Source organism: Mugil cephalus, chromosome 4 (assembly GCF_022458985.1).
Source record: "Mugil cephalus isolate CIBA_MC_2020 chromosome 4, CIBA_Mcephalus_1.1, whole genome shotgun sequence".
Taxonomy (NCBI): domain Eukaryota; kingdom Metazoa; phylum Chordata; class Actinopteri; order Mugiliformes; family Mugilidae; genus Mugil; species Mugil cephalus.
Window position 1 is genome coordinate 3,082,759 of NC_061773.1, and position 23,138 is coordinate 3,105,896.

The 23,138-nt window shown below is 42.4% G+C and overlaps 1 protein-coding gene across 10 annotated transcripts in view; it reads left to right on the plus strand.

Annotated features, from left to right (window-relative positions):
- Positions 1-555: 555 nt before the first annotated feature.
- The window catches only part of ppfia4 (PTPRF interacting protein alpha 4), a 51,854-nt gene continuing 29,271 nt past the window's right edge, over positions 556-23,138 (plus strand). For all 10 annotated transcript variants that reach the window (XR_007112607.1, XM_047582890.1, XM_047582891.1 and 7 more), the window contains exons 1-2: positions 556-1,199; positions 1,382-1,677. Coding sequence is in view for 9 of the 10 variants with exons in the window: in XM_047582890.1 (XP_047438846.1) it covers positions 1,420-1,677 (258 nt within the window). In the remaining variant the exon portion in view is untranslated. The remainder of the gene's footprint in view (positions 1,200-1,381; positions 1,678-23,138) is intronic.

Below are 23,138 nucleotides of genomic sequence, written 5' to 3' on the forward strand. Positions count from 1 at the left end.
TCTCCATACACTATAAAAACAAGACCATCATGTATCTGTGCAGATCACAGATTATAGCTGACTTGCAATATATAAACGGAGATCTGAAAACACAACATGATTTGGGCGAGTTTCTGTGTCTGCCAAGTGGTGAAATCTATCTCTCTAGATAGATAGATAGATAGATAGAGAGAGAGAGAGAGAGAGAGAGAGAGAGAGAGAGAGAGAGAGAGAGATGGAGCTGTGCCCAACACCTTAGAGCAAACATACCCCTGGCCAGATGTAGATCTTGTTTACTGACAGAGCTGATACACCTCAGGGCCTTGGTGTAGTTAAATTGCAACAACCAGACAATTTAATGGAGTGTGACTCAGTATCAGTTGTTCAGCTAACCACACGATTCAGGGTGACGCCTATTTCCTAGCCCCTTGCTCACGGCCTTCATTTCACATCCTGCAGGGTGCGCTACACAGTCAGAGGCACCACTGTTGGTCAAACTGCTGCAGATGGACGTCCCAGGAGACGTCAGGTCAGGGACAAGCTTAGTGGTACTGATGTGAAAAGTTGATTAGATTTTATCAGCCAAGGTTCAAGTCTGTGCTAACATGATTATGATTATACTAAATGGCATAAATGGCCATCTAAATTTCAGAGTTTGCGGGCACGTGTCGCGCAGAGGCTTATTATAGGTCAGTCGTGGAGAGTTGGTCCCTTATTTCAAGAACTGTAACCGCGTAGTGACAACTGCAGATTCGCTTGTGTGTGTGTGTGTGTGTGTGTGTGTGTGTGTGTGTGTGTGTGTGTGTGTGTGTGTGTGTGTGTGTGTGACAGAGCGACCGTGTGTGTGTGGGAGGAGGAGTGAGAGTCGGTTCGGTGGCGGTGTGGAGAGATGGCAGCGAAGGAGGCGGATGCAGATAAGACTCGCTCTAGCTATCCACGGGAATAAAGACGCAGATCTCAACTCGGATATTTTTTCTCTTCTTTTTATTTATTTATTTATTTTTTTCTGCCAATGTGTTATGATCTCCATCGTGCTCGCGGGCAACACCCCTTCAAACGTACCCGTCCGTCCCTGAGCTGTCAATCATATCACGCCGGGATTTCTACATGTGAGTGCATGGCGCGCCGGGCAGGGCGGATCTGCTCACTGGGTGAACGAACGCCGGTTAATATGGATGAAAGGTCAACCGCCATCTCATCATTTCAGTCACTCTGATCAGGTATGAGGATGTAAACCTTGAGAATGCACGCTTGATCCATGAGAAATACAATGTAGGCTAACCTGATGGGAATAAGGTGCTCGTCTTTTCTTTGGAGGCGTTAATAGGCCCTATTATCAGTTATCGTTAAGTCTGTCTATCGGGAGTGTTGCCCACACGTTTCCCTTCTTAATCCCCGACAGAGACACTGTAGCGTTGCCCAGAACATAGAGCAGGGAAGATGATGTGCGAAGTGATGCCGACCATCAGCGAAGGAGACTCGGCTGGTCCTCCGAGAGGCACAGGCAGCGTCCCGAACGGCTCGGACCAGGAGGCCAACTTCGAGCAGCTGATGGTCAACATGCTGGACGAGAGGGACAAACTGCTGGAATCCCTCAGGGAGACACAAGAGACCCTCATTCAGTCTCAGACCAAGCTGCAGGGGGCGCTGCACGAGAGGGACGTGCTCCAGCGGCAGATCAACGCCGCGCTGCCTCAGGTGAGGAGGAGAAGCCGGCCGAGGAAGTGGGAGGGTTTTGGATGTAGTGTGGGGCTAGTGACGATTTACTCCAAGGGGGAGTAAACCATACCATAGTATGTACCATAGTACCATAGTTTGTGTTGAAGTTTCTCTTTTGGTAGTGTATGACGTTGTTTTAGACACTGCAGGGTATGTGAGAAGATCAGACTATAGGTGGTGATCATCACCAACTGAAAATAGTGACAAAGTTATGGGCCCCCAGAGCTCATTGGCCCCATAAGACCAGGGCGTACTATGGCCTGTATCAAGCAGGCTGTGTAAATTCAAAGTAAAATTTGATAAAAGCACAAATTAAGAACTTAATCTTGTTTTACTAAGCGTGCGCCAAATTGGTGAGGTCCGATCTTGAAATCGCCCCTGAGTAAAAAACGTCAGATGCCTCTGCTGGGGAAACCCTATCAGCCCCCCATGTCCTCAGATATCACCGTGAGGACAGCTGTGAAGATGATGGGGCTGTACAGGGCCCATACAGCTTCACAAGCTTGTAACTGGCGGCATGCCAAAAAGGAGGATCTAAATGTCTAGTAGGCTTAAAGGTAATGTTTGAAAGGTGGCTGTAGGAAATAGATGGAGGATTTTACCCACTAAAAGATTGTTGACTCTGGAGATCTGAGCCAGATGTTGCTGGCAGGTGACGACAGCAGAGCTTAGGCCTGTAATTATCTGAGTGGAAACAAACTCACCTCTGTATGTGGCGACCTGCCTGTAAGTGGCAATGGAGGTGAAAGGAGCTGATTTTAAATCGGGATATCCTTGACATTTGTGTGTGTGTGTGAGTGTGTGAGTATGTGTGTGATTAAGCGTGTATTTGGAAGAAAGAGAGCTGAAAAAGGGCTGCTGCAGTCACCGAGCATGACGACTATGAAGCCTCAGCACACAGAGCTGTGCTACCCTCTGACCCTCTGCTCTAAATGCGTGGCATGATGTCATAGTACGGGGTGTGCGTGAGGGAGGAAGAGAGAGAGAGAGAAAGAGTAGCATGCTGACGATGACAGGCTCGCTGCAGCCTCTTGTGAAAGGAACATGGCTGCTCGCTAGTGTACATGGCCCTGGGCTGCTTGCTTCCTTCCACACACGCATGTCTGTGTGTGAATGTGTGTGTGTGTCAGTAGAGGGAGAGATGAGAGAGTGGGAAGGTGCTGTATGCTGTATTTCTAATCTCACTTTGGTTCAGTGTAATGTTTTATTCTAGCATTAATACAAGTATTAGTTATCCAGCCACAGACCTCAGAGATGTTATGCAGACCCTATGGCTGGCCTGCACATGCATAAGCTATTTCTCCCTCCCAACAAGACTCCAGCACTGCATGCACACACGCACGGACAACGCACCAGTGGTCATTTGAACACCATTCCCATAGAGTGGATGTGGATGTGATCTCAGATGCGATGGATTTCTCCTTCTGAGTTTTTGCTCGGCTCAAGGAGGGAATAGGATTGCCTGATGCATTGTTGGAAACTGCAGTGTGCATTTTGTGATGACGAGGGGCAAGTGTGGGAAAAAATTACACACTGTGTCTGATGCTGAAGTTTGGATTTGATGAATATATGACAGCAGTATTGTAGTGGTTTGAGACGTTCCTGACCCCGTGATCCTATATGTGTCCGTGGTAATTAGGCTGATTTGTGGCTCAGCATGGCTATAGCTGGTGCCAACATCAGTTTTGCGTTCGCTCTTGCCGCCTCTGCTGTGTAGTCCCCCAGTTCTTGGTGCCTACATGTGTGCTGTATGTGAGTTTCCTTCTGCGTGTGTGTTCAGTCCACTCTGCTCCTGTGGTGCAGGGTGATGAATGGGTGTTGGCATGGTGGAGCTGCCTCCTTTTTTCCTGCCCAAATGTAAGCACTCTTCTTTTTCTCTTTGCCTAACAAACATTTGTCATCTTCACCCACTCTGCGATCACTTGTGTGTGTAAATGTGTGTGCCTGTGTGTGTGTGTTTTGCTATGTCTTCTGTTGGTTTCCTGACTCCATGGGACTGGTCTGACCCAGAAATGTCAGATCTGTGTCTCTCCTCCAAAGATGCACACTCAAACGTGCACACATGTACAAACACACTGTGCGAGCAGTTCAAAATTCAGCGCTCTTCAGCGATGTCAGTGTTAAAAAGAACATAAAACCCCATCCTCTTGGCGTCAGTATTCAAATTTATGTTTGCCAACATTGCCATTTTGCCACACATACATAGTCACACCCACACACACACACACACTGAATGGGATGGATATGTTCATTAGCTACAGAGAATAGAGTTTCAGATTAACATGTCAGCCCATTACAGTACATAATGCTTCTAATACAGCCCTCAGAGATGGGCTGGCCCATAGACAAATTAGGTTTTAAACACACACACGCATGCTTGGCTGTGCACTGGTGCTTATATTAGACACGCTCACACACACACGTTGTTCCTCATCCGTGTGAAGAAAACTGTTCTGACGCTGTCAAAGGAAATGTGTTGTAAAGCAGGCGTGTGTACATATGTGTGTGTGTGTGTTTGTGTGAGACATAGAGGTGGCAGATAGTGGGTGAACACTCTGTCCAAACAAAGCAGGTCACTGTTCAATTATTTTGAAAGGTACTCCTTTAGAAATTGATATACCCCTTTTACCTTTTTTTCAACACAAAAAGCCATTTATTTTTTAGAAAGTAATGGCTTCATAAAGTAGTTTGACATTTTGGAAAATAGTAAAATGATTCACTTTGATGGATGTCACCTTTCTTGAGTTTGATACTGTCTATATTTTATTTCCATACTAAAAGCAGAGTTTGTTAAAATGTATCATTTTCTTTCTTTCTTTCTTTCTTTCTTTCTTTCTTTCTTTCTTTCTTTCTTTCTTTCTTTCTGTGAGATTACTTCATATCTGAAGCTTGTCAAACTCAGCTTTTCAAAGTGGTTTGTTGGTTCATAGTGGAATGTGAGTGTGTGAGTGTGCGTGCTGGACACCTGTTCCAGTCAGACACAACGCTAGCTATTTTTGCGAACATACAAATACACAGAGATAAAGACACACACACACACACACACACACACACACACACACACACACACACACACACACACACACACACACTCCACTGCCCTTCCAAAACAATTGTCCTTGTGTCAGACTTCCACCTTCTCACTTCACATTACAACACGCCTACTGTACACGTGTATGTGTAGGTTTTTTGTGTCATGTTGTTTACTTGACCTGACATATACCACTGACCTGCCCTTTGACTTCTATATAGGAGTGATTGCTGTTAACCCTTGTGCAGACACATGGACACACACAGCCTTGTGCTGCTATTCAAAAGCACAGACCAGTCTGTGTGTGTAAGTGTTGATCTTGATGAATCCCTACTCAGCCTCAAGGATCAGTGTTACAAGATTGCTGTGCCTTCTACATCGAAATCTAGGTGTGACAACTGTTAGATTAATAGTTATATTAATATTATAATCTCATAGTTATTAGATTAATAATTAGATTTAGACTGTCACATCGTTTCATTTATCGATACTTATCTCTTTCATTTCCTGAATGCATCTCAACTGAGGTGTCTCTTCTTTTAACACTGTCTCTGTTTATCTAACACATCAGTACTTCTGCAGAAAGTCTATTTGGAAGGGAAGGAGACACAGCCCTCACTTATGCTTTTCAGTAAGCCGCTATTACAAAGACAAACCATGGTTTCAGTTTTTTTTTTTAATAAATTAAATATTACATATACATATTAGTTAAAACCCAAAAACTGTCATTTGCGAATGTATTTGGATTCTTTAACAGCAACTGCAGTTTCAGTCTGCTTTGCACACCTGGATTTGGACAGTTTCTCAAGCCCTGTCAGATTTGATAGGAGGCGCTTGGCAACTGCCATCTTTAGATCTCTCCACAGATGTCTTACAAGGTTGAAGTCTGTCCCCTCAGGCAGAGAATTGTACTGAAGCCCCTTTGGTATTGTCATGGTTTGTATTTGTTGCGTCATCCGTTGTGCTAAAGGTTGAATCATGCTGCACCCTGAAGAAGGTTTGTCCTTCCCTCTCGTCAACTCTGACCAGTCTCCCTGTCCCTACTGCTGAGTCGAACCTCCCAATGCATGATGCTGCACCCACCATATTTTAGCCTAGGGATGGTATTCTCTTGCACTTTCACAAATATAATTTTAGTTTGGTGAACTCCAAGTAGACAAGCGCATATCTTTTATTCAAGAGTGACTGATGAAGTGTTCTATCACAGAGGCTTGATTGATGAGGAGTTGCTGTACTCTTCTTGCTTCTGTCAGATGGGTTCATGGACACCTTCCTCATTGAGGCATTTATTTTGCTAGGTTATTCATTTTGGTTGGAGTTCTAGGACCGCAACTTTGAGACCTTTATATACCTTTATATAAGTCGTTACTTTTGATTACATGGATTTTGACTATAACTGCTTTTTAAGCTGTAGACTTAACATCGATCAGCCACAACATTAAAACTGACAGGAGAAGTAAATAACTTTGATTTTTTTTAAATGCACCTCAAAGAGTGTCTGCATGTCGCCAGTAGCTCCATGTAGAATAACCTTTATTTTGTTTTTTTTGTACCTTGAACGTTTTGTTTTTTCTCTACTTTTTGTTTTTGGCTGTGTCGTTGGTCGTTGGCTGTGGAGTTTGGCCGTTGTGTCTGTTGATGTGTTCCTGCTATTGACTGCTAGCGTTGTACCCTGAGCTGCCCGGAGTGAGGCCTGAGATTCCTGCTAAACTTTAGAAGAAGTGATTTGGGCATCCATCCAGGCTGGAGTTGGCGGTGGTGGAGTGGAGAAAGAGCTTTGGGTTGGCGGTGCCATCTGTACTCACGGGGAACGTGCGGTCTTTGGCAGAAGGATCGATGGACTGTGTGCGCTTGATGGGACCCAGAGGGAGCATGTTGTGTGAGGTGCTTTGGAGACCTGATTCATAGGACCACAGTACGTCTGTGCCCAGCTTTGGGACTCTACGGGTAGACATACTCCATTTGAATTTACATCCACCCTCAGCCGAAGGAAACACCATTGATGATAAACACCATGACGACAAGATCCACACCACTGTTGCTATGCAACTGACCAAACATCCATATCACCTTGGACACTTTTTTACCAACTACTTTTGCATATTTTCATAATGCTAATTCTGTACATTTTGTGATTAGAATGCTCATTTTTCTTTTTCTTTAATTTAATTTAATTTTTTTTATTTTTCTTTCTTGTGGTTTTATGAGTGTTTACTTTTATTGGCAACAAAGCTATGGTGACAAAGTAATTTCCTTCATGGATCATTAAAGTCTAAGACTATCTTGTGACAATTCATTGTTCTGCTGGGAAACCTTTGGATGTGGCATTAATGTGGATGTTACTTAGACATGTGTCATCCACCTAGACCAGACCAGACACCCCCACCTTATAGCAATGACACTCCTAGATGGCAGCAGCCATCCCCAGCAGGATGCAGCCTGACACACACACACACACACACACACACACACACACACACACACACAACCACAAATGCTTTAAGAACAACTCAAAAAACATGAAGAACAGCAGTTTACACAGTAAACTCTGGGATGATCCACAGAGGCCCCTCCCCTCAACCCATAGAACCCAAAGACTCTAACACACTAACAACATTATGTTTCCAGACACCACAGGACACCCTCAGAAGACCCATGTCCATTCTCTGATGAGTCACAACTGTTTTGGAGGCACAATATTAGGAAGGTGGTCATAATGTTATGCCTGATCATCCTATTTATGTAAACTAGTTATCTCTAATGTATTTAAATGTATCACTGTTGTCAAGGACAAAGTACCTGATTGCTGGCCTTATTCAATGAGACTTTTGCAGTGACTAAATATATAGATTTATATTTCAGTTCCAGTGGTGATAGATGTATCAACTAATACAGAAAAGGGCGTTTGCTACTTGAACCAAAGCCAGTAGAAGTGAGCCTTGCAGGCTTGGTACTGTGCCATCATTGTTACTCTACTAGAGGTGTGTTATACTTACAGATACAGTATGAGAGGGAATGAGTGTCAAAGTTAATATACATTAGACTGCAGAGAAAATATGAGGGAAGTCTGTGGTCTTCTTGTGCACTATTTGGAAATAACCTAAGCTTTCCATACACAGTTACAGCAAGATACAGGCACCTATTCACATTTATAGAATAATTATTTGTCATTTGAAAGAAACTGATCAACTGTTTTGATAATCAGTTGCTTTAAAATGTGTTTATATAGAAAAAATGCCCAAAGTGTCTTGGGATTTTCCTTTGTCTGATAGTAAAATCAAAAACTTCATAATTTTGGACTTGGATGAGCAAAACAACACATCGAAGGACATCTACTTTGGTATTTCAGTAATTTATTCTACAAGAAAGTAAACGGTAGATGAGTCCTTAATAACAATGAGCAACAGTCGTACACATTTGCACTCACCCACCAACAAATAATAAAACATTTTTATTTGTATTTGTATTTTTTTTTCTTGTGTGCGTGTGTGTGAGTTTCTATGTGTGTGAGCGATCATGCCTCTGGCTACTGTTGCTTGTGCATGGGTGACTGATGCAGCCTTTTGCACCATGATAGGAGAATATTGAGGACGGTGGGTAAAGTCAGATGAAGAATTACCACATCCCATTGGTCTGCTACTGAAACCGAAATCTTGTGCTGTTGTGTTACGTAAGGCCCAAATAGTGGAATTTGGGTTGATGTGGAGGAAAATGGAGCATGAAGTGAGCAGCTGAATGTCACCAAGAAACGCTGTGAGAGAGAGAAAAGAGGAGGAGAAAGAATAAGAGAGAGAGAGGGAGGTATGAGACTGAAAGATAGGACGTTCTTACCTACTAAGCCAAGGTGAATGTTCTATCCACTCCTTACACTACACAAAATGTTTTATTATCTCTGACCTATCATTACTCATCTTTATTTATATTATAAGTATTATAAGTACAGACAGTGGAGCAATGACATATCTCTTGAAAGATTCACACTCAAGACTAGAAGTTTAAAAGGTGCCAGATCCATCTCCAGAACAGTCGACCTGAGATAGTCTGATGTGCCTCATGGTCTTAACTCTGAGGTTAAAGGTATGGACACCCACTGTCTTAACTAAATTAAAATAACCTCTCTAAACTTAATATGTAGAGAATTTAATTTCATTTTTTGAATTTCATTCAAGAAACATTTTGGTATTTCTTGTGAAACTTTTTTTTGTGTTCTGTGGGGGGACATAGATAACTACTGTCATGGGTTGTCTGTCTTTTATTTTGTGAACCATGTTTTAGAGTTTCCTGTTTTATTTTGCTTTGCTTTTGCTTTATTTTGTTTTATTTTAGTTTCTTAGTTTCCTGTCTGTCATGTCTCCTTGTAGTTTTGTCATGTCTGTCTATGTCATGTTGTGTTTCCTGTTTTATTTTGTTAAGTTGTAGATTTCCTGTCTTGTAGATTTTCCTCCGCCTTGTCTCTTGATTGTTAATTTGTCTCACCTGTGCTGATTGTCCTCATGCGTCGCCCCTGTACCTTGTGTATATATGGCCCTGCCCTTCCCTTTTTTTCCTAGTCGTTGTTAATGTCTCCATGCCAGGTTTGATGTATTTCCATGCCGTGTCCAGGATTCCTTTTTGATTTTTATATTTTGGTTTGACTGCCATAGGCAGCGCCTTTGGTCAATTATTAAATACCTTTTTGTTTGGAGTTCCTTCCTCGTCTATTGTCCTGCACTTGGTTCCTCACCTCTACAACCTCCTCCAACCTTGACCACTACTGAAATGCTACACATCATAAAGTGCAGGCGCTGAAAAAGAAATTATCTGATGAACCTAATCCTTAAAGTCCTTAAATAATATTGCCCAACTTAGTACACTGCATAAATTACTATGATGAAACTCTATCTTTGAAAACATGCTTTGCCTATATTCCCTGTCAGCCTATCTAATTTAAACTGTTTTAAACTGTCGAGCATCTCACTGCCTTATTAGATGTTTTATGAGTTTTGATGCATTTCCAGATCTAAGCAATTAACTTGGCCAGTACAATTCTTTATTACTGATTTAATAGATGGACTAAAGCGCAAAAAACATATCCAAATTGGTTCCAAAAAGGCTTTAACTGCATGCTTTGGCCTAACTGTTCTGGGAGAACAGTCAGAGAGCTGCTGCTCCTCATTACTGTGGTCAGATCTGTAAAGAAAGTGAAACAAATTAGAAGTGAGGAGTCCATATCTCTCCCCAGCAGCTGACTGGCATCACTCCTCTCCTCTCTCTCTGTCTTTTTCTTATCCTCTCTTCCTTTCCTGCTGCATCTTGGCATCATCTGTCACTCTATTTTCCTCCACTCCTCGGCAGGTGATTCCACAAACCCGTACGGTGTCCAGTTTTGACTCATGTCCCTCCTGTGGACAAGTCACACTGGCCCCTGGCAAGAGCCGGTGCACAGCTTTCAGGCCCCTGAGCTCTAATAGATTGTTAGTGTGCAGAGCTAGCTCCCCCACGCTGCTGTGCCACGCCACGACTTAGACGCTCCATCTCTCAGTAGCATCCATCCTTTGCTCCCTCCATCCCTCTGCCAGTACCATCTGGCTCTCAGCACCAGGCACATTTAGCTCAGCCGGGCGCCAATTTGTCCCCCTGGCTGCATGGAAGAGAGAAGGAAAGTGAGTGAAGAAAGAGGAAAGGTGAGAAGGAGGGACAGATATACAAAGACAGAGTAAGATTCAGCAAAGACAGACAGCAAGGGAGTAAAGGAAAGCTGAATCAAATGTACCTGGTGGTCCCAAACAGAGAGGGACATGCTCTGGTAATGGAAAGAATGAAAACCCACTGTGTATTTCTGTGTGTGTCTGTGTATGAGTGTGTGAGTTCCCTGTCCCTGGTAATAAGAGCAGAGTGATTGGAGATGCAGGACCACCAGAGGGGAAGGCGAGAGTAATGAAGGAGGGAGGAAGGGAAGAAAGAATGAGAAAGTGGAGGAGGAGCAAGGGGGATGTGAGATGAAGTTTTCCAGGCAGCAGTTAAGCAGTTAAGCCCACAGCGGCCCCACCATGTCTAACAACTACACTATTGGAACTCTGTCAGTTCGCTTTCTTTCCTGCAACTCCCTCAGAATAGAAGATAAGGCATCGGTGAACAGGAAGGGTTATGAGCATCGAACTGGGGTTGGGGTGTAAGGGTGGTGGAGTATGTGTGTTTTAAAAAATCTGGGAGGGTCAAGATACCAGAGGTTATAAACTTCAAGGTTATACCCTCTAAAAAATTATGCACATACAGCATGAGCAAAGATGCAGGAGAGAAGACCAAATTTATTCCAAAGACAAACGCTCAAACACACATGCACAGTAGGTGGTGTGGGGTGTGGGGGGCCATCTTCTAGACCCCAGTTTTTCCCAGCAAAAGACTTAAGCAGCAGCAGAGGCTGTGGCGTCAGATGCTAAGTCCCCGCCTGGACCCTTAAAGGGATTTAAAGAACTTCAAAATGCTTCTTCTGCTCCATGAAATAGAGCTTGTCAGAGTCTCGCAACACAGCACATACCCCCTGCTGCTGACTGTCAATAACACACACACACACACACACACACACACACACACAGATCTGAGAGCATGGCAGTGAAAGTGAAATGCAGGATTTGGGAGAAGGACACAGTGGTAGGACAAACATTGCTGTATATTTAAAGCTAATGGCTCCTGTCAAGGATTTGTCTGTGTGCATTTGCGTGCTATATGAACAGGCCACACCTAACATCCTGCCTCATAATGCGTGCTCATCATATGTGCTGTATCAGTTTCAGGATATGAATCATAATAAATGATCATCTTTGAGTGACATTTATCCTTGCTGGAAACATTTTGATACCGCAGATATGTCTACAATGGCTGGCTTTATGAAGTGCCACAAGCGAGCAGCAGAACTGAACTGGAAGCAGATCTATACAGAAATAACCATAATTTCCATTTATTATAAAGAAGTCGTTGATGTAAGGTCTGGTGACATGTGACAGAGATTTATAGCAAATCAATATGAGAAGTTTCACAAACATATTTATACCGGAATTAACTGATTTTCTGACATCACACCAAGCTCTAAACACAACTGTAAATGCCAATTACATCAAGTGATATGTGTTGGTTTGAATTTCAAGTATGACCCACAAAGTAGCCATGCTGTGTTTAGAATCTATTTGACTCTAAATGGGCCATAATTTACTAAATGAGCACCATGCTGTATTGAGGAAGACTTGAAGTTAGCAACAAAGATCTTAAACTCATAGAGATTGATTTATATATAATCTTAAATGTATTTGGAGCCATCTTGCCATCTACCTGCCCGATAAGGTGTGTGCATAAAACGTCCATGGCATAAATAACACAGCAGACGTGGAAGAAAATGAGACCCGGGCTGTAAAACACAGAATATGGCAATTGCACTAGCACTGAGTTAGTTAGCCATGTTTACCATGGTTCCATGAATGCAATGCTGTAAGGAAATGGTTCCAGTGATGAAGCGTTGTTCCTGGGCTGATACAGTACATCACAGTCATGCACAAACACATACAGTATGAAAACTCAAACAATATACTCAGACTTGTCGTGGCTCACAGACAGATGCACGTGCTCAGAAAGCTACCATGAGTACTGGCCAGAAATTAAAGCACACATTTTGACATACACTGACGTTACTCTACAGAACAGACCTCCCCCAAAGCCGATTGTAACAGCAGGAGAGCTCATAGTACATACTGGAAGAATTAATGAGACATTTTTGGTGCGTGTACATCCACAGAAAGCTCTTAGATCCTCTTGTCTCTGTATTAAATCAAGACAATTTTTTTTAAAGAGCCACCTACACCATGCTTCGGTTCTCAGCTGTTATTCATTTAGTTCCAGCTCCATTCACAGACACTTGGGTTGGGAGAGACTCTCACTGGCATTTGGGCTGTTCTCTTGCTTCTTTTCTTTCACCTTCGGTTTAATTGATTTGTGAATCTCGTTGATTTCCATGAAGCGCAAGAACCTGTTGTTTTAAGTCAGCCACTGTATCTGTGAATCCATTTGAGCTGACTCAGAGAAGATTCAATATGTTTATTAACATTACCAACAGACTGATGTTTTCTCTCTCTTCAAAGGGCTCGTGCTCCCTTGCTCTCTGTCTTATCAGCGGTGATGGCTTTAAGCGTGTGTGCTGAGAGGTCTATTAGTTAGCTATCGTTCTGTCAGATAATGCTTCATATCTCTCAGCTACCTCTTTGTACTTACAGCTTTGCTCTGACGCCACGAGATGGGAGCACCGCTGCTCGGATGTTATTACTGGGGCTCTCAAACCTGCACATTCTTCATGCACAGCGTTTTTAGATGTGATTGAATTCACGACCTGGCGTCATGTTAGTGAGGCAAAGCTGGATGGATGAAATTTTGTATTATTATGGGGGCTTGTTAAGCACAACATATCGAGTGGAAGTGCATGTGTGCACATGTCCGCTAGCAATGGCTTGTGTGCGCTGAATTGACCTAAATCTGCTCATTAAGCTAGGAAGTCCAATGACGCTTCACATAGTAGCCTGAAAACATTACATTATGCATATTATAGGGTATTTCTACATATGCATGTATGGATGTGCAGTCATGTATTGCAATTGAATGGCGCCATTTGTTCTGTAAATGCATTGTAAAGTCAGTGTGATACATATAATTACAATGAGGGGTAGCCCGAAGTGCACCCCTCCATACCATATTGTAATTGTCTGAATAATACACACTCATGCACGCACACATACATACTAATCCACTACCATTGCCATAGCCAGATCTGTCTATCGACGATGAAGGTCAGTAAACATTGTGATGCCCTATTAGAATAATAGGGGCTGTGGCGTGGTCTGCCCCAGTGCAAAAGAAAATCATTCACACTTAGCTGCCCCCCCCCCATCGCCGTATGCCCCACAATGTCTCCTCTTGCCCTCAATTCCACACTTCAATAGCCCTTTCATTTACTAACGCTGTCTCACCCCCACTCCATCTCTCTTCCACGCACATAAAATCAGACTTAAATTGATCAAACATAGACTCATCGACAGTACCTTCACAAGCCTCTTGGAAATCTTCAAACAGCATCCGTGTCTCACTGTAGACAGGCAACAAGTATGGAAAGAACTTAGACACTGACTGTGACTGGAATCTTTTCCTGTATGTTTCATTTGCAGATGCCCTAAATCTGGCTGAATTAGATACCTGTCTAATTACAGTTTTTCTCAATTGCTAAAACACTAAAAGCCATTGGCTGAACAAAGTTCGCTGTTGCCTGAACTCGTTTAGCTAATTGTGCAGTCTGTTGCCAATACCTTAAACCATTTCACATGGTAAAACACAATTTGCAGATGTCTCACTTAGACTTTTCAGCTGAACAATGTGAGAGGATGAGGACAGGTGCGTATGCGAGGTGGGCGACGAGGAGGAAGAGGAGGTCGGCGACGAGGAGACAAATAGTAGAAATATTTGATGAAATTGGAGCAACATTAATTGACTAGTATCACAGAAACAAAGGCCGGCTTTGTGAGATGCAAGGTAAAGTACTGTAAAAATAGGGGTACAAGGAGGAAGAACAAAAATTGCAAAGCAGAGTAGTAATTTGTGGTCAGTTTTGAGCTACTATGATAGAACATGTTTTCAATGACGGACAAATATGACATTTGTTTTGAGATTAAAAATTTACTTACTTACTCCCTAAGAACTACATGTTTTGAACAATTCGATTTTTATTTTTTGGTGCATTGTGTACTGACTGCTTGATAGTGTGTATCATTTTGATCACTTTGTTTATGATTTGAGAGCAGTGTTTGGTTTTGAGCACAGGTAAAACTGTTTTGTAAATAGTGCTTGAAGCTGTTGAAGCAATTGAGGAAAACTGTAAGAGACTTCTTTTGTGTACGACACACGCAATAACTGCTGAATTATTCTATGAACATACTTAAACTGGGTTTTAAGTTGGACTGCAACTATTATAATTATCATTACTATTCCTTTATCAAGAAATCACATTTTTATGTAGGTCGTAAGAATGTATGCACATTAAACGTAATTTTCTGTTTCTGTTTAATTTCCTGCTGAGAAAATCCTGCTCCCATCATGAAGGTGCCACGATTTAATTGCTTCAGTTGCTAAAACACAATTTCTGAAACCTTGCTCCATTTTCTGAAAGCATTAAACACAAAACCTCAGCTTCAAGTACTATTTGTCTTCCTCTTCCTCTTGCCACCTGGCATACGCACTCGTCCTCGTCCTCTCACGTTGTTTCTTTATCCATTCTGAGGCTTTCTCCTTCCCACCTTCAACAACCTGTTTTCTCTCTGACCTGGCTTATATTGGTTGTGTCACATGATTTGAAACAAGTGAAATCAATTTTGAGTGGTTGTGTTTAATCAATGACGTTTTGGTTGTTGCCACTTGTGTTTCCCAGTATGGATGACATGTGCATTAGAGTGCACAATGTGTTTTGAGAATGACAATGTGTTCAGAGTTCTGCTGAAAAGTCTAAGTGAGATCTGCAAATTGACTGCACAACAGACGGAACAGACGGCACAATTAGCTAAACGAGTTCAGGCAACTGCGAACTTTGTTCAGCCAATGGCTTTTAGTGTTTTACCAATTGAGAAAAACTGTAAAGGGGCTCTCAGTTAGTGCTTTGTTAAATGGACAGGGTGAGCAACTCATTTGTGAAATGCTTTTATCAATTATAAGGCCAGGTTACGCAGTGTGCTGTCTGCTACCTGTGGCTACTGTCTAATGTACCAGTAGAGGTGTTTAAGGGGAGTTTAACATTTTTTTTATTGTTATAAGTCAATACACACTGAATAGAGTCTGAATAAACCAGTACTATCAATAATTGTTTTTTTCAGCCTTGGTCCTGTGTCTCTCAGTCAGTTAGTGCAGTAAGGATGGCTCTGACTGCTGTGATGATTCAACTAAGTCATGACTGCTGTTTCAAGGATAAGATTTCAGTCAGACTCTTAGCACCTTCACATGCTGTTTCTGTAACAAAACAACCCCCTACAGTTGCTAAATGTACGTAAAACTGAACTGAGAGAGGTTCAAGTACCCAAGATTTTCAAGTTGGAAGTGAAAGACCTTCAGCTTCCACTCACCATTTGTAAATTATGTTTTTCACTGACTTGTCCACGGGAGATATAGTTGAGTTCTGACCTTGCATACTGATGGTCCTTCATGCAACACAAACATTTTCTGTTAGAGGAATAGCTAGAGCCTGCAGAGTATACTCTCCGGTCTATCTCAGAGCTATCACACAGACAGACAACCATTCACACTCACTCAAATATGAAATGTCCTAATGTCCTGGAAGTGTCATTAGGGGGTCATTAGCTATAATCTTTTTGGCTGCAGTTAAGCCAGTCAGCCAGATTTTACATGTTTACAAGTGACAGCTGAGAGTCATCATTTAAAAGATATTGCAGATCATTGGAAACTGTCAGCACTGATCTAGATTCAACACACAGAATTCAACAATCCCCAGATATTCCCAAACAAGATGTGCAAAAGAGCCAATGGTTCCAGGAGGGCAGAATGAACAATATGGGTCAGAAGCCAGTCCCATTAGGTGTCTAATTTTCGGTGTTGAATGTGCTTTATGACAAAAGTTTAGAGGTATACGATGGTTGATGATGGTTTGGGTTTTTCAAAACTCTAAAAACATCATGGGATATTGTTTTGCAGTCCAAATCCCACTCCACTTCAGTCATATCTCTGTCCCAGGCCTTCATTCCGGATGTGGGTACATATTTCTGTGTTCAATTTGTCGTAGATGTTTTGGCACCATTTGTTTTGGCAAACTCCAATATCATCTTCTATTTTTTTTTTGTCAGAGTTAGTCAGTAATTTGTCTTTGTTACCATTGACAGAGGTGCCAAATTTAATACCTCCATTAGGACACCGATGTGAGTACGTCAGGAAATCTTACTTGAACCTGTACTGATCAACTTCAACACAAACCAACGAGAGATTGACTTTATACCCTGAAAAACAACTAAAGTGTTTTGCTAAAATTATTGCCGAACCTAAACTCCTCCAAAACCCTCCCCAGGCACAGGCATTCCAAATGACTGAACTCCTTTTCAGCATCAAGGAATAGCAGGTCATAATCACACGGGATTTTGTGAGTAGCACTCAGTATGTGCATAAAACCTGTCTTTCCAACCACCATAAGTCTCCTAATTAAGACTTTGGAGAATTTTTTAAGATCAGCATTTATCAAGGAAATCAAGCATGGTTGGTATACACAGAGGGGCCTTCCCTGGCTTATGCACAAACATGATCAGGACTGTGTTCAAATCTCTGGCACCTTTGCCAATAGCATAATTTAGTGTTTCTAACCATAATGATCCAAGAATATCCCAGAGTTCTAGGTAAGTAGTTTGATATTTGAAACTGTTTCATTTGGTCGGTAGCTCAGCTCTTCTGACTGTTGCATCAATCACGCCTCAATGGCATAGTATTTTTCAGCTACGAAAACTCAAAGTCAAACAGCGCTGAATGCGTGAACTTGGCAAAATAATGAATTACTTGAAGCTTCCAGGGGTAACAGTTGTGGCCCAGTACCTTTTGAAATTTCAAAAGGGCAGCATAAAATTAACTTCCATTTTTAAATTGCAACCCCATGTACAATAATGTTAGTAAGTGAAGGTTTACTGGCTGAGTATGTCAGTCCTATGTCAGTGAAGAAAAGTGTGAATGAGAGATAAAGACTGAAAGAGAGGAAGTGCTTGTAGTTGAGTTACATTTCCAGCCTCTCCTTCTCCTGTTTCAGTCGCATCTTTTTGTCATTGCAATCTGTTCATTTACGGCTTCTCCTATCTGATCCCATGTTCCCTCTTTCCGTATCTCTCAGTCCTCTCAGACGCCAGCATCTTGTGTCAGCCGAATTGAATGACAAGCTCTTCTCTTCTCTTCTCTTCTCTTCTCTTCTCTTCTCTTCTCTTCTCTTCTCTTCTCTTCTCTTCTCTTCTCTTCTCTTCTCTTCTCTTCTCTTCTCTTCTCTTCTCTTCGCCATGTTGCGTGAGCTGAGTGATGGAGGGGGCACCCTGGAGGGAGCTCACACTAACTCAAACACACAGGCACCCACAGATCTGTGCTTTAATTGGTCCAGATTGACTGTGGACTTTCTTCCAGGGTGGTGGGCGAATTGTAGCATGCCCTACACACACACACACACACACACACACACACACAAATAGAGAGAGAGAGAGAGAGAGAGAGAGAGATGAAAGACAGAAATATTTCTTTCCTATTCTCCATCTTCATCTTCTACAAACATAATAATGTTGTAGTATGTTGTTGTGAATGTGCCATGTCGACATCATCTGTCAGGCATGTACTCTCTTTGCAGCGCTGTGGAGTTTTGGTCAGCTGTAAGGGTTAATATTCCTGCTGTTTCATCAAGTCATCCGTCTTAACACTCAGTTACAGGTTATCAATTAATGCAGCAGACGTGCACTTGCTCTTGACTGGCAAAACTCCATAAACAACTGCTTAAATCCTTCCAGGCAGGCTGATTTAGAGCATCTGAGCTGACACGGCCTGGGGAATTTAACTCAGCTATGCAAGCAAGATTTTATTCTTTACCTGAATTTCTTACCATAACTACTGCACACACACTATTTTTGTATCTGGATATTAGCAAAAAAACAATGTGTGTAATGTGTGCCATGTCAGCTGATCCGTCAGCCACCGTCTTCGTTGCATTATCTGTATTCCTGTCATTTGGCAAATATCACTTCTTCTTCCCTCCCCAGTGTAAATGGTGTTTCATCCCTATGGTGGATTGTTGTTATCACATTTACAGGTGCACTCTTACACACACAAACTAACATGTGGTACACACAACTGCCCTGTGGGAATTCACCCACTATCTAGTTGGCGCTTGTTTAATGCTGACCTAACCGAATACGTGCTTCACGGCACCACAGTTACCCATATACATTTAAGCATATATGTAAATGAAGGGTTCCTGATATAGATCCCCACTGTTCCTGTCTGTCCTTGTACCTAATAAACATCGGTCAGTCTGACTCCAAATAAGGTTTGTGTGTGGGTGTTCATGTGCAGACTCAGGGTTTTCTCTCTCCTTCTCACCTCCCAAAGCTCTTCAAATTTCGTCTCCATGGAAATAGGGTAGGTTAGGGAGGGGATAATGCTTACTTCCTCACACCTTCTGTCCCAAAGGACACCAACTATCAGTGACTCTATATGTGTGTGTTTACGTGTATGCGTGTGCATATTTTCCTCAAGTCATTAGCATGACGGCCTGAGCTTAAAATCATTACCGCTGTTGTTTCTGTGTCTTTCCTATGAGTAGGGTTGTGAGTTTTCTTGTGAGTTGTGGGGGGGGGGCGGTCCCCCCATTCATTGGGCTGGAGGATGAATGATAAATCGTAACAGAACAAACAGCAGAAGCTACTTTGGATCCTGATACCCTTTAATCTACTTTCCCCTGCCGTGAATCTTTCACTGAGCTATTTCTATTTCTATTTCAAGTCATGTTGGTTTGGCAGGCAAATTAATTCTTTCAGACAGGGTATACTTTGTGGAGCACTCCTGTGTTGCACTCAAAAGTACATCAGCAAATCTTCTAACCCCTTGTTGTGTCATCTGTGGGAATCATTCCGCAGGAAATGAAACTTGGCTGGAGTTTAAACTGACAGCTTTCAAACTATATAAAAACATTTGATTAATCATTGATTAGAAACTAATTTAAGAATTCATCCATTCATCTATTACCTAATAACCTTATCAGGCTGCAGGAGGCTGGAGTTTGTTCTAGCTGGGGATGGGCAGTTCCAGCAGGAGCAGGGTTCGCCAGTACATCACAGGGTTAATGCAGGGGGACCATTGACATTCACACCTTACAAGCACATCTCTGTAATGTAAATGGAAGCTGGAGCACCACAGGCACAAGGAGAGAATGCAAAGTCCACACAGAGAGGCCCTAGTCGGTCAATGGGTCAGAATCCAGAACCCTCCTAATCTGAGGTGACAACACTGCACTTTGAGGGAAAAAAAAAGAGCTCTTATTGCTCATATGTGAGCGGGCTTTCGTAGAGAATTACATATCTTTCCTTTCGGACCTTGATAAGACAAAAAAAAAAAAAACACACCACTGAAGCTCTTGATTTGTGATGTGCATATATTCAATGGTCTGACAGTAACCACTACGTATTTTATCTGTTATTTTCTTGATTCATTATTAAAATGTCAGGCAGTTCGGAAAAATGACTTCTCATTTTCACAGGTTTCTAATGTCTGCATACTTATTGCTGTATAAGACTTTGTTAATATTTCAGAACTCAGGACTGTGACACTCAGTAATAACACATTACAATCACTAAACAATGATCAACATTCTTTATTGCTGATTATTATTTAATTGACCAACAATTTCAACTCTTGGGGTGGTCGAGACAAAGCAAATACAATAAAAAAAAGTAAAAATCAATCAAAAGGAATTTATTGGAGGAAGTAATGGCCGGAGGAGAAGAAGAACGCAGCAATGAGAAGTTTGAGCAGTTGGTGTCATTAAACAGCTGTGCATCCCTATCTGCCACACCCCAGCATTGCCATGGATATTGGGCTTTTGCAGCACATCTTTGTGTGGGTGTGTGTTGGTTAGAGGTGTGCCAGGATGACATCATACAGTAGCTTGCTGAGAAGGTCTACTGCAGGCACATGGCATCTACAATATTTATAGACCCCCAGAACAGATGAGCTCACTCAGTCACTCAGTGTGGCTGACTTCACTTCACTTCACTTCACTTCACGCACACACACACACAAAGCAAAGAAAGTGGCACAAGAAGTTACTCACGCAATATGTGCCACACCCACCTAATATGTCCTCTCTCCTCCATTTTTTCACCCATTGTGCTTGAAGAGTGTAACACATACAACTTGATCACACCGAAGCAATTATTTGACCGTGTTAGAATGACCCTGAGGCAGTTCAGGATTATGGTTAGTTTGGAAATATATGAGCGTGCATACACACTGTGACATAAAAAGCATCAGTGTAAATGAGCTGCCAGCGTGAGTCATTAAGGAAAGGGGTGAATGTGGAGGATTAAACTGGTGGGGAAATAAGGAACTGCTACAGTAACTGCACATATAAACACAAAGGAGGCACAAACGGTCTGCTTCCCATCAAAAAAAATATGTGTGACACACACACACAGACACACACACGCATGCACACACAGAGGGTTTAAATCCTCATGTCCCAAAATAAACAAAATAATTTCTTGGTAGAGCAAATACTGTACATCAGTGTAACAGTAAAGTATGATTGAGAGTGACCAGTGTGTGTGTGTGTGTGTGTGTGTGTGTGTGTGTGTGTGTGTGTGTGTGTGTGTGTGTGTGTGTGTGTGTGTTTGTGTGTGAGCTTGAGTTACAAGGCTGAAGAGCTCCAGAAAGAAAAATCACATTTCATAAATAAATCATCCAGCGCCTTGTGATGGATGTGCACACACTAACACACACACACACACACACACACACACACACACACACACACACACACACACAGTGCTGTAATGCTTCATACCATGGCCATCCTAGGACAGACCAGATTAGAGGCGAATCATTTTTAAAGAGCTGTGTTCTGCTGCCTCTTCTTCTGTATGTGTGTGTGTGAGTCTTATATGTCCTGATGTCCGGATCTCTGCAGAATCAGGAGGACAAACGTTCACTGAAAGCTTCGGTCTCTAACACAGAATGTAGCTTAAGATCAACATTTTCACAGGATTATATCCCATATGCAACAATGTTCAGTGCAATGCACCTCAATTTGATTGGAAGATCAGAAGCAGTGCAAGCTCAGAATTAAATAAAGGTTTTATAGACATAGAGACAGTTCCTTGAAGAACCCCTGCATCCGTATTTTTCTGAGTTACCACCACTCAAGACTTTTTCTAATTTGATTATGTACGGCCAGGTAACCCTTTGATCCTCAACACTGCTCATGTCTATATGTCACTAAATCCCACATTCTGTTTTCATGAAAAACGCAGTGCTTGCTTCTGATCTTGATTCTTTCACTTTTCTCTTTATAAAAATTGGTAATCCCTCCCCTCAACCCATAGGACCCCACCGACAACATTCTGTTAGCGTTACTGTTATCATACTGTTATCAACATCCAGACACCGCAAGACACCCTCAGAAGACCCATGTCCATTCTCTGATGAGTTATTACAGTTTCAGAGGCACAAGGAAGACCTACACAATATTAGGAAGGTGGTCATAATGTTATGCTTGATCGGTGTACATTGTAATCTGTCCATATCTTTTCATTTTCTTTAATTCAATTCCATAATATGCCTCCATTCATGTGTTTCCAGTAAGAAGGGCAGAAGACAGGACAGCAATGTGGTGCCTTACTCTCAGACACCGGGAGAAGCGATTGTTGTGCCCCTGTCATTACAGTTACAGTTCCTAAAAAACACACACACACACACACGTGCATACACTTACATTCTCAGCGGTGTAGGGTTACACCCTGCCACTGCAGTTTGCGCTCTGTGAAGGGCAAGAGCAGCGTTCCTGACCTCCACAAACATGCACCAACGCACCTAGGCTGCTCATTACTCACAGCCATTTTTAGCTGCACGAGGGATCTGGAAGAGGGGAGATTATTGAAAATTATGCTGGACGTACCCTTGGAGCAGTTTATTTACTCAGAGCGCGAAGATTAATATTAATACAGCTGTGTTTGATGAATCTCCTGCTTTCCTCCAGAACCATGATACACTTTCATCTGCAGAAACAGAGCAGCTGGGACGGAGTCAGTGTGTGTGTTTGCGTGGTCTCTGGAGTACGTGTGTGTTAGTTTGTGCATTTTTCAGCAAATTAGTCAGTGTGTTTGTGTGGAGTAGGAGTGTATATATTAAAATAATAAGTCAAACTTGACCAAAGCTTTGCATTTTCTCCGACTAACTAGTTAAGTTCATTAGAGTTTACATTTTTGTTCTGAATAAACAGGGTAGAACTGCTGTATTTTGTGTTTCTGGGACAGAATAGTTGGTGCTGCATGGAGTGTTCAGAAGGGACCGTATAAACAAACGGTGCTGTTTGCAATGATTGTGTGCACTGTGGTAGTAATGGGCTTCCCTCTGGGCTGGCCGGGAGCTTAAAGGGAGCAAGGTGAAGGAGAGGCGGAGAGAGCTAAGCCACACGCTCCGACTGAATGATGAGGACAGCAGAGGAGAGAGAGGCAGAGCTGACACGGGTGCTTTAGACTGAGGCGGAAGGGAGGAGGTGATGGAAGAGACTGAAAAAAAAATAAATGAGGGGAATAGGAGGAGCAAGAGAATGGGGCGGTGAGGAAGGTGACGATGAAACGGGACGGATAAATCTTGTGTGTGATATCTGCGG